Source organism: Synchiropus splendidus, chromosome 15, assembly GCF_027744825.2.
Source record: "Synchiropus splendidus isolate RoL2022-P1 chromosome 15, RoL_Sspl_1.0, whole genome shotgun sequence".
Lineage (NCBI taxonomy): Eukaryota > Metazoa > Chordata > Actinopteri > Syngnathiformes > Callionymidae > Synchiropus > Synchiropus splendidus.
The window spans coordinates 3,205,799-3,218,626 of record NC_071348.1 but is presented as its reverse complement, the minus strand read 5'-3'; the positions used below and the strand labels follow the sequence as shown (position 1 = coordinate 3,218,626).

At 46.5% G+C, this 12,828-nt stretch overlaps 1 protein-coding gene across 8 annotated transcripts in view; it reads left to right on the top strand.

Annotated features, from left to right (window-relative positions):
• Positions 1-12,828, top strand: part of ptprub (protein tyrosine phosphatase receptor type Ub) — a 152,399-nt gene that overhangs the window by 81,573 nt on the left and 57,998 nt on the right. For all 8 annotated transcript variants that reach the window (XM_053886913.1, XM_053886910.1, XM_053886912.1 and 5 more), the window contains exons 3-4: positions 7,205-7,476; positions 12,303-12,384. In XM_053886913.1, coding sequence (XP_053742888.1) covers positions 7,205-7,476; positions 12,303-12,384 — 354 coding nt within the window. The remainder of the gene's footprint in view (positions 1-7,204; positions 7,477-12,302; positions 12,385-12,828) is intronic.

The window sequence follows — 12,828 nt, the reverse complement described above, 5'->3', positions numbered from 1 at the left end:
TCCCCAGAATATCATGTAGTTTTTGTCAGCAATGAAAAAAAATGTGTGCAGAATAGGAGCCTGAAGTCATAAGTCTTCAATGAGGACAACACATTTCACCAATGAAGATAGGCTTAGCGGAGATGTAACCAACTGGGGACCAAACGTTGCTAACACAGTGAAGGACGGGCTGGTGTTGGGCGTCCAGAAGGACAAGGTTTCAGGGTGACAGTGGCAGGTAGCTATGTTAGAGGTAGATGACGTAGTCGGTTGCATAAGTCCTGGAATGGTGGAGGAACCAGTGGCAGAAGCCACATTTGCTATTTAGCGTACGAGGTGCGTTGATTATGGAATGCTTGCCCTCGATTTACTGGTAGGTTTTATTTTCTCCCAGTCAGTGGCAGATAAAATCAGCAGGATATAAGTGTGTAGCGGCGTCCGTGTTGCAGGCTGCTGGACCCGAAGTCCTGTCCTCACTGCTGGATGTGAGGATGATGCTCTGATTTGCCAGTGTTTCATGCCTGAGTGCCCCAGCTGCCTTTAAATGTGTTAACAGCAGCTTTTATATGCGCCATCAAAGTTTGAATGAGTAAGAGGTCAACAGACTAGAAAAGTGTGGTCCAGATTCAGTCCATTTAGCGTTCCAATGCTGCTGTTAGAGTGTGTGCTGCGAAACCACTCCATTATTAACATTGCAGCTGAAGTTGCCGAAGAAAATGTCATTTGTGATTGATCCAGGGTCAATAAAAATAACGCGGCTGGAAGGACAGATTGTTTCGAGGAGCAATGCCATGTGTGCACTCCCCGAATATTTTAGCGCCGCGCGGGAGAGAGCGCCGGCTTGATGGATGATGACACTGATAATGAAAAATGATATGAATGCTGGAGAATGAGTATGACAGAGGTAGAGCTGTGCATGATGGGATGAGGAGGAGGATGGAAATGAGATTAGGTTCTGTACTTCAGGTGACAGTGTGTCATCCTTGGAAATGGAAGACCTGTCAGTTGCTCTCGCCCTGATGCAAAGCTGGTCGGCTGCTTCATTGATCTCAGCGCAATAGAGACAAATCTTCCAGCGGCGTCCTGGTTTGGTCTTTTGCTACACTTCCCCTCTTTCGTCATATGAAGACACCTTTCCTGAGAACATTCCGGAGGATTTGAAGCATTCAGAAGCTGCATGTGCAACTCGAGGCCAGGGGGTAGTTAAACGTGCCCTGCTGCGTCGTTTTGATTGCCTTAGTGCGGGTGAGTTGAAATGTTTGTGACCACCTGTGTTCGACTCTGGCAGAGATTTTGAATCGTTCTAAAATACTAGTTAATAGTTGAATTAAGCCTGCCTGTAGCCGTTAGCGTGGTAAAGATCGGACTGGGAGATCTGGGTGTTCGCTGCAGCAGTGCCTCAGGTGTAACCACTGCAGTGTTGCTGATTCTGACGGTGCTTTGGCCACCTCCAGCAACATTACATGGCCATCACCACAGGACAGGTGGAGCTAGCATTAGCTATTTTGCTAACTAAACTGAGCCACTGAACCCAAGGCTAAACCAGATTTTTTCTACAGGTATTTATTTCGCAGAGCAGGCAGGTCGACCGGGAATGACTTGAAGTGAAAAACAATAGAAAACTTAAGTCTCCAGGGGCTGCAGCGGAAAATGTTTTCGGGGCCGGTTTTAATGAGCTGACAGTTTGAGTGGATCTCAGGTGTTTCGAGCTACATTCCTCCGTTCTGATTTACTTCCAGGAAACTTGAGTGGATCCAGGAAGAAATAAAGTTGAACAGCAGATAACATTCAGTACAATTCAAGTGCGTTTAAGGAATAACAATAAAGTTGTTTATAGTTACGTTCATTGATCTGTGCGACGCAAATGCCATGGTTGTGTGTGCCGGCGGTGAATCAATCGTCGGATGTCTCTTCCTCCGCAGGGGTCTTCCATTAAGGACACAACTTTTCTTTTTCTCCGAATCTCAATCAATCGTTCCGTCTCGGATTTTTTTTTTTTTTTTTTGGCAGGTGAATGAAAGTTTGAATTAAAGCACTTCAATATTGCTGTAAACTGCAGCTCTTTATGTCGTGCCTCTTTAACAACCTTGTCATTATTTCTGAAGCTGTTTACCACTGCGGCTGGTCTGAGAGACACTACAGAAGAGAAGCCGGGCTCCTGCGTGACCTTCCCGAAGGTTTCAGAGAGCAGCTTGAACAATGCACCTTGAACTGAAACTCAACCGCTGATTGCGTTATGTTGTGACCTCCGTGTCGCGGCACAGTTGAGGTTCGCGTCTTTAGCCTTGGACGTTGGAGGGAAGCTCAGAAGAGATTGCTCACAACCATGCTGCTGTTTGTTTCACTGCACCTGAAGACATATCAGAGGTATAAAAACTTCCACTCGGTGATATAACTGGAGCGATGGCTCTGCTCCCTGTGATCCGGAGATGCTGTCTGTGAATTATGATGTGCAGGATCAGCGCTAATCTTGTTGTGGATGCTAGTTTGCCCTTGAAAAACACATCAATGATGGAGGGAGTTTTATCAGATTTCACTCCGCTGCGGATTATGATTCCAGAAAGCTGCCCGCCTTCAGTGTGTCTGAGGCCGTGGCTCATATAAGATATCAGTGGGTGAATAATTCAATTTAGGCCTGCAGTTTCATTTGTGCTATAACATACATTCTGCCTGGTTTCCTCCCAACTGTTGACTACTTCTCCACAGATGTGCGATCGACTCAGGTTGCTTGTGGGCCCATTAGAAAATGAATGAATTGGCAATATATGGATTTATATCTGGCTGCTCAGACAGCACAGACTTTTGCCCATGATGTGATGTTCACTGCTGTTGTTCATCTCATTTTTGAAAGGCTGTTGGTCCAAGCTGGTCGGGAACACAGGTGCGCAGCAAGCCTCTATTGTTGTCCAGCCAGCGGTTTTCACAAATCTCGCGGCCTACAGAGAGCAGGAAGAACCACAGATGTGGGATGCAGTCTTCAGTTTATTCCAGATCAATCATCTTTACTTGTACGTCGTGATATGGAATTGATGGATGATGTTTTAAAAGGTTTCGCTTGTGAGTGCAGGGTGAGCTGCAGCGTTTGGAACCCAACTAGTCAGTAATAAATACTTAGGAATGTTCCAAGATCCAGATGCTCCTCCAGATCACCACTGTTATAAGCTCTTCCCAAAGAGTTCACTGAAGTCTATTCACAACTCTATAACTGATATTGGTGCAAGCGCAACTGTGGACAGTCCTAAATGTATGAGATTTTGAAACGCTGCAAGTGTCTTTGTTCAGTAAGGAAATGTCTCCAGCTGAATGTTCAAGTTTGCACAAAGGCACATAGTCCTGAAAGAGATGTGAAATACACAAGGAAAAGCATTGAAAAACTAGCTTTTCTTGACTGGGACACCAGCCAATCTACACTCCTGCAGGCGACATGTTCATTCATTGAATCTGAGATGTAAACCTGTGGGAATCGAACCCCCACACAGTTAGAGAAGACATTATGACATCTAGGTGACTCCTGCTTTAGAATATCATAGAAAATAGCAAGTGTAAGGACGACAGAAGACGATACTAGCTGAGGCCTACTGTGGCACACGGCTGTAAAGGACTTGTAGAAATATATGGTGAAGTCTGGGAGTTGTATTAGGAAGCACTGTGAGGCAGAAACATAAGCGTGTTGATGGAACGCTAAAATACATTTCACCAGATCACAATGACACCTCTGAGAGTTACTCTGCAGAATGAACTGAGCAAATGTGTTCCATCGCAGCAAAACCCCGAGTGCAGGAAATATTCATGAAACAAAGCAGCACCTTAACTGTAACAAATCTCAAGTAAGTGATTTTGTTCTCCCTCTGTCGCCGAGCATCTCTGAGAAGAAGTGGTCGATGCTGAGATGACGAATCGATTCCTGTTATTTAATTGTCCTGAAGCTGACGCACTCTGTGAGTTACCACGCTGCTTTTCTAACACGGAGAAGGTCTGTGTACAAGAGCGCTTTATACAACGACAAGCCGAAGGCTGCAACACAACAGTACGGCTGGAAAACAAATTGGTAATGATGGCGGACGATTCCCACTTGAGAAGACTCTTCAGACAAATCTGGCCTTTTAGTGGTGGTTTTTGGGTTGTGTGGGCAAATTGTAAATGACCTCACTCTGACCTTGAAAGTCTTAAGGTGAGGCTTGCGGCATTTAGCGCTCGTGAACACACATCGACCTCCAGAGGAGAGTTTGTTCCAGCATTTTTTTTCCCGCTGATCTTTTTCACCGGAGCTTCTTCCTCCGAGAAATCCACATTTCTCCTGACATGTCATCTATTCCTTTTTTTTTTTTGCCTTCCCGCGACCGCTGCGCCTGCCTGTCGAGCCCTGATAGAAACGGCTGAGCAGAGAACTCTTAGAACCTCGAGTATCATCTCCCCAATTCCCTGTCATGTCCCACTGTCAGAGCAGGAACAGACTGAAATGACTGGAAGTACAAACTGAGTTTGGTCCTGTTCTGATGTCTGTATCTGAGAAGGAAGCATTTATATTGTAATAGATCAATGACACAAGCTACGGGTGCTGCGTGTAAATGTTAGTGTGTTTCACTGACAAACTTTTTTGAAAAGAAGGAGCTGGAGTGATCTCAGTTGTCAAACCCTCAGTGACGCTGTGGATGGTCGGCTGACGGGAATGATCCCTGCTCATAAAAACGCTGTAAAGAGACAACTTTTGTTGTCTGGATCTCTTCATCCATTATGCTGCGTTACATATGAGCGCTATGTATTTCTAGTTGAACTTCTCTCTTGTACCAAAACAGGTCGCAGAGATGTTGTGCATCAAATTTTGTTTCTCCATTGAAATGCCGTCAAGTTGTTGTTGTTCTCCCCCAAAGAAGCATTTTCTTTGTTTTGCTGATTGAGAGGTGCGCATGTTTTGCCACAGAAGATCAGCTGGCTTCTCGTGGTAAAAACCCTCTCATGAGAGCTGCGTCAACGTCGACCAACAGACGGTTTTCCACAGTGAATTAAAACACTGCCCACTGAGTCCTTTGCAAAGCCCCCTGTTTCAGCTATCAGTCATCACGACAAAATGAATGGTTTAATGTGAGTGAATGACACGTCCAGATATTTAGCTCCTGCGCTGTTGCGATTTCACCGAGGCCCCCCCCAGAGAGCTTAATATACCTGCTCAAATGGTGGATGGCAGCAAACCCTAAAGGGCAGGAGAGTCGCAGGATCACGATGACACATCATGACAAATTACAATGTCGACGGGAATGTATTAATACTGTCTTTATATTGAAGCTGGGGGCGACTATAACGGATCAAACCACCTGTAAGGACGGCGGTGCTGCACAACCTCATCCCTGTCTGTTATTTTACGAGGCTCACACGAGTCTGCAGTGCCTGAAGAAGAGTCCGATTCTGTGAAATCTAATTAAGCGAAGCAAAAGTGATAGTGCCGAGATGTGCTGCTCAGGACCAGACACAAATCAGGAAGTGTTGGCAGTGGGCTGCGGGGCCCTGGAGCGCTCTTCCAACTTTTAGAGAATGGTCTTCTCGGCTAGTTTCTCTGAGTCAACTTTGGCTGAGTTCTCCCACCACCCATGTTTACCTTGGTTTGGCACCGCGGGGATGTGGGAACAAGTTTGGTGTATTGTGGGTTGTGTGGAGGAGCTCATGAGGCAGGAAGCACAACTGGCTTCCTGCTGTGTGGAAAAGCCAGGGATCCACTCCGAGTGCCGGCCAAATGGCTGAGCTCTAATCTGTGGTCTCTTTTCAATCAAGTACTTTGTCATCAGCTTTATTATTATTATTACGATTATGATTATTCTTATTATAGAGAATTGATGCTTACTGTGGCTCATACATAACCTAACTAGGACGTCAAATCAGATATTTTTAGATAGATTGCTTGATACATATCGGCACAGACATTTTTGGATCATTGGCTCTGACGTAACCAAGAGCTTCTTCAGAAGCTTCTTGTTTGTTGCCTCTAATGTTCATGAAGTGTCGTTCCACTTTCTTGATCAGGATTCTTCTCCATCTGGTTTACAGCAGTCATGTCAAACACGAGGCTCGTGGGCCACACCAAGTCCTCCTTGAAATCATCTTTGGTCTCAGGCCTATTTTCATGATGTCCATTCTTGATGGCTACTGAAAACAACCAGCGACTCTGAAACTCACTGATCCAACATGGTCATGTCACCTCGGAACTGTCAGCCATGTTTTTTTGTCATGTGACTTTGTCATGTGCTGCAAATGTAATGACTCATCAGAGGTTGAAACACTCCACATTCACCTCCTTCATCATGAACATCACCAGTTGCCGTCATCCTTTTCATCTCCAACCTTTGTGGTCTCTCCATCAGGCCTCCAGAAATGCTCCCGCCATTCCTCCTCTGTATCAACGTTTCTCGAACCCTTTGTCAGCTCTCACAGTGGGCTTGTTTGTCTGAACACATTTTCCTGGCCTCATTTTAAAGAGCGAAGGTATGGTGAGGGAAAGTGGCTTTTTGTCAAACAGGGTTTCTTTTTGGAGCAGCTAATGAATGTCGGGTTGATTTTCAAGTGGCGAACGAGCACAAGGTGTCTTGCTGATGTAAGACACGGGAATAACAAAAGCAATTTGAAGACTAAGTGAGGCTTCCGCACTCTCAAATGAAAGCTCCTCTGATGAAGTATCCGGCTCAGGAGGACGGCGTTGGGGCGAAGACGTCACTGCTCTGCTGGTCGCTCTGTGGCCGCTCACAGAAAGACCTTGGCGTGTAAAGACAACAGAGTTGCTTATGTGAGTGCACAGGAAGGTCTTCCAGCATCGCTCTTCTAATCACGTTAGCCAGAGAAGAATCCAGCGGCGACTCGCCAGGCAGAGGCCCAGGAGGTTAAGGCATCGTGATTAGACGGGTCATCGGTAGATTTGCTCTCAGTATCACCTTCCAGTGAGAAGTTAACCAGCAGTTACTGCGGTCAGGATGATGTTTTTTCCTGGTGCTATTCACCAGACCTCCTGCAGCTGCAGCTCATTGTGTCTTTTCATTTAGCAGGGCACTCTGTCTGTCCTCAGCCTCCAACACGCCTCTGCTGCAAAGTGTTTTTTAACCTTGTGTCTCTGCAAATCCCTCAGTGGATCGTACCTGCAGGACTCATAGCAACTCATTCATTCGTGATCTGGCCGTGAAGCTTCCACACATTATGTGGATTCCTAAACTGGACTTGAAGAGTTGGCTTCTCTTCTCTCCAGGTTCCTACATGCTGGTGAACTCCTCGCAGCACGCCACCGGTCAGTGCGCCCAGCTGCTGCTTCAGTCGCTGAGTGAGAACGACACGCACTGCGTCCAGTTCAGCTACTTCCTGTACAGTCGGGATGGTCACAGCCCAGGAGACCTGAAGGCGTATGTTCGCGTCAACGGCGGCCCACTGGGAGACCCGGTGTGGAACACCTCGGGGAATCACGGGAAGCAGTGGCATCAGGTGGAGCTGGCGGTCAGCACCTTTTGGCCCAATGAGTACCAGGTAAGACCTTTCAAATTTGATGCTGCTTGGCGCTTCACTCAGAACTTAAGATGGAGGTAACAGAGATGGCAATCCGTGAAAGGAGACCAGTGATGATGTTGCTTGACAAACTTGATCAAGATATGAGTTGTGTCCTGTCAGCGTTATTGATCATCAGTCAACTTTGCCTCAAGGTCAAACTGGTTTTAATGACTTGAAATCAAATGATCATTGATCACACTGCTTCAGTTCCAAATTCAGACCAGAGAAGGACACGTCGATTGCACCCACCTGCATATGAGCAACAGGTTGTTGGACCCGGACTCGTGGCTTGTTCACTGTCTGGTGCCAGGACTGTGGATCCTGGTGATGAGACACTCTCCTGTCGACTTCTGAATCTGCACCTGCAGCTGCCGACTGGCCTGGCCACACCGCCAGACCAAAAACTATATTTTATTTACATCCATTTGCTCCACCTTGAACAGGCAGTTTAAGAGATAATGTCCAATGGAGGCCTGAGCTTGGGGAAGTCTCCCTGGTGACCAGTCCAGGGAAGAGACCCCTGGTTCTGCCCCATCTTTATACACTGCAAAAAATGTTGCTGAAGGCAGTTATTTATACTTTGATTGCTACAAATAATTTTACAACATTCAGATGAGTTATCTGATTTGGGCTACACTTTAGATGGGGGAACATATATTCACCATTAATAAAGGAATGACTCACTTATTTACTGTTAATAATCGGTAACTACTGAGTGAACTTTTGGTGAGGGTAAAGCATAGTCAGGCCCAGCAGGACACTATCCATCGCCGGCTGCTTATCTCTTGCCGGGTCGCAAAGGCAGCAGCTTCAGAAGGTCACGCTCGCTCTAAACACCCTTCTCCCGGGCAACATTCACCAGGTGTGACTAGGGGATCCCGAGGCCCGTGAAGAGATCTCATCCCTCCACCTGGTCCTGGGTCGACCCCTCGGTCCTGTGAAACCCCTCTAGAGGGAGGCATCACCCTCTTCAGATGCCCGAACCACCTCAACTAGCTCCTCTCAGCACGGAGAAGCTGCAGCTGTACTACGAGTCTCTCCTGAGTGACAGAACTCCTCACCCTATCTCTACGGGAGACGCCAGACACCCGTCGACAGGACACTGATCAGTTTATAGCTGGCTAATATGCTGCTCACACACTTTATGTGTGGTAACATACTGTATGTTCCCTCATCTGAAGTGTAAGACAGATCTTCTACTCTGAGTGAATTCACGAAGCCATGCTCAGTAGAAGTGCGTCTGACCAAGTTTGAAGACACAGTCATTTGCACTGTTAAACAAAGAGTCAGTGGTGTGTCGGTGCTCTGAGTGTAGCGTGGGGTAGGTTAAAATAATTCATCAGAGCTCCACGTTCCTCTCGGCGGGGCTGTCAAAAACCAATTAGCGAGAGTTGTGAGCTTTTTTTTTTATCAAGAACTGTCAGCCAACGGTGATCGAAATTAATTTGGCGAGCAGTGACCTTCAGTCTTTATTTATTTATATTTGTTTGTTTTGACAAAATGACTCCTGGAGATCCTGCGCTCACCGCGGACGCTTCTCTTGGAGGAAACACCGGCTCAAGAAGGAGTGCTCCGACTGCCAATGAGAAGGAAGATTTGTTACAGACTTATCGGAGGGGACGACCCCGGCAAGCGCTATTACAACAGACCACACCAACTATTGACTCTTAATCCCTTGAAGAAAATGGCTTCTTTAATTGCGTCCGGATTTTGACGGTGGGACACGAATGCATTTGCATCGCAGTGCAGAAATGAGGCTGACAAATCGCAGGAGCGCTTAAATAAGACATGGAGGAAGGTGGTGAACCATCATTCATTTCAGTCCTCACTTTTTTCGTCAATATTACCACAGTTATTTTATCTCTTTTCTTTCCGGATTATGGTGTCTTTGGTGGTCAATGAACTGTATTTCTTCTCTGTATATAGTCGGCCATAAGCGTAGTGGGCTGATTGACAGCTCTGCTCTCGTGTCACTCTCCAACACTCGATGATACCGAAAACTCCAAGACTGTTGGCAGAGTCAGTGATTTGTCGACTCCTCACAGCCGGCCGTGTGATCCGACCGACCGCTGTCCTCTGACATTTGCTACCCGAGCAGATTTACTCTGTCACATGACCTTTCCGTCTATGAATAGTTGGAGCAGTTGTGCATCTTCGGCCGTGTCTGATGGTGAGCGAAAACCCGCGCTGGTCTGATGTCAGGGACAGGAAGCCAGCTTGGCCTACGTGGGCAGAGAAATCGTTACTCTGCTGGAGCACTGTGACTGGAAGGTTGCTGGCTCCATCCCTGCCCCAGAGATGGAGCCACTGAGACGATATGAGACAAGAACCGCTGTAGATGACTGACTGAACTGAGAGGATCCAACTATATCATCACACAAAGTCATTTCTTGATAGCATTTCCCACTATAGCATCTACTTTAGCGCTGTATTTTGTGTAAACTAGCGTGTCCTCAAACATGAAGAAAAATCCCTCACTAACCCTTTAGTTCTGTTCGGATTAGGATAGTGTGTCTTGCTGTTGTTGTCGGGCCCCAAGTAACCCCCCACAGTCACTCTATCTTAGCCTCACTGGCTGCAGTGTTCTGTGTGTGAGGACCTTCTACAGCTCCTGGCGGACACAAGCAGCCATGGTCAAGTCATTTTTAAGGCTGCCGTTGTTGTTAATGCCCATAAAATGTGACACCTCTCTCTCTGGCCAAGTATACAGGATACCTAAAAAGATGTTTCACGTTTGACTCTAACCAAGGTTGTAATAGTTTTGGATCTGTCATTAGTTTTTGTTTCTATTTAGTTTTGTCTTCCAAATTCAGTTAGTTTTAATTAGTTTGTTTGAGTGGGTTGGCTGGTTTTCATTCGTTTCAGTTTTTGAAAAATGTTAACTTTCAGTTTAGTTTTCATTAGTTTTAGTGTCACTTTTAGTTATTGGTTTTTGATTTTTTTGTTCATTAATATGGCGTATTGGAACAGGACTGAGGATTGAAATAGGTCACAAAACAGACAGGAATAAAAAGTCAACAAAAGACACCTTCTGAAAAACCCGCATCCAGCTTTCTACCATCGCGCTAGTCAGCAGCATCAGGTCATGGACACAAGCGGCGTCACGGACTCAACATGCCGCACCTGGTCAACAGCTGAGCCGGAATAAATAAACGTTAAATCATCTCAAAAAGCTTGTTTATGAAGTGAATAAAGACAAAAGCAAAGGACAGTTTAGCCATAATTTTAGTTTGTTTCCATTGGCTTTGTAAACAATGCAGTTTCAGTGAGTTATCGTTTTATGAAGACCTTTCGTTTTTATTTTTTTTTTCAGATAATGAAAATAATTTACAATTCTGGTTTTTATTTTTTCCTTCTAGTTCTTAAACTATAACAACCTTTGATGCAGGATGAAGAATGAGTGGTGTCACAAATGGCGGAGGATTGTTCACCGAGACTCACACACTTCTTTGCCTTTGCCCATTTCAATACAGATGTCTCTCCTTGAGGAACATAACCAGTGCTCTCTTTATATGCAATTAAACCTGTTTAATTGTGACAGAGGCGTCTGATAAAATCCTTTTATTGAAAGGAACTCTGCCCTTTTATCCTCCTCTTCCTTCTAATGGCAGTAAGATCGAGGATTACGCTGCTGTCGATCTCTCTCTGAGCACTTTAGCTTAGCTGAGAACAACAATGCCGTCGATTGAATTTTTATTTTCCAGCGCAACATTAAGCCTCATCAGTGTTTCTGATGCTTAATGGGCTGCTGGTGTGTTGAAAGCTCGCCGGGGTCAAAGTGCAGAGGCTCATTGTGTGAAAGCGAAGACTAATAAAATGATTTCACAAAGCAGGAGGCTTCATAAGAGCAAATAATTGCATGGAATTGCCCATTTCTTTGGTTAGCCTGTTTCTGATCTCTTTGACCCTGTGCACTTTCTCTTTGATCCTCTTCCGCCTACAACAGGAGCGTGCGAGTCCTTCTCCCAAATGGGCGCATTAGGAAGCCTTGTTGTCGTACGGGGCCGACGCAGTTGTTGGAAACCTTCTGGCTAAGAAGTGGTGTTTGAGTGGGGAACGTATGAGCGTGGAGGAAAATGGCCTCACAGTGATGGAGGCTCTTTGAGAGAGCCAGACAATTTCCCCGGGTAAACAGCGCCGACACGGGAGCGCATGTGTGCCTCAGTGACCCCAGTGAAGGTCTGATGGAGAGCATGTTGCAGTCATGTGCTCGGAGGATTATTAGAAACAGTAACTCAGAAGTGGCCTTCGATCAGGCGCGGGGACGGCGGGTGTCCTTGGTGCCGCCAAAAACCAACCTGTCTCATAATTCTCTGACTGTAATTGAGGGCAGTGATTTGATATTGATCAGGCCTCCCGAGTGCACGCGCCTCATCCAGCTTATTGGTCTATAGGCGTTGGATCGTCCTCCTCAGGGTCCGCCGCGCCGCGCCGCGCCGCGCCGCGCCGGCTTTATTATGTCTTTGCCTCCACCCGCGACCTGAATGTGGCGAGCCTCCTGAGTGTAGCATCACATTGTGTGCTTCCTGATAAAGCTATTATTTCTGTTCGCCCCGCGGTCTGAAGCTAAACTTATCTCCGCCTCTCTCTTTTTGCCTCTGCGTTTCTCTTATTGTCTTGCCACTCGCTTTTGTTTTGGGTCAACAGATGTACCATGATATTGTAATGGCTTTGTTTGTAATTAATGTTCCTGTCAGGACGAGGCGACTGGAGCAATGCGGCACGCAGCTCGCTTTAAAGTGCGCCTGTGTTCCGTGTCTGTTTGAGATGCCGCTGATACGCTTCATTATGTGTTCCCTCCTCAGGTTCTGATAGAAGCCACGGTTTCCAAGGAGCGGCAAGGATACATGGCTCTGGACGACATCATGGTGCTCAACTATCCCTGCTGTAAGTGCCACTTCTGGAAATAGTGTTCAGCTAGAGGGCGCCGAAGGGAAGGAAAGTTTGCAGTCCCTGAAGTGACATGACGATAATGTCCATTACACTTCTATGAGTCCCTCAACTATCCCAGAGACATGGGGCGAGAGGCGGGGTCTCCCTGCACCCCAGTTCATCACAGGGGACCACTCACAGTGTAGACAGTCTTCTCTATTTGACTTTCCCTTTCTTCTTGTTATTTACATGTATATTGTATTTTGTGCTTTACAATTACACCTTGCTTTTGTCCAGAGCGACAGAGTGGTCGTGCTGGTTAGCTCGCTGGTCACCGTGCCCTCAGTCAGTCGACGTCACCTCTGAGCTTCACATCCCCACCGCCGTATGCACCTCGACAGACCTCCTGCTTCTCTCCAGGCAGCAGATGGCATCTTCAGAATGCTCCCACTGTGGCTG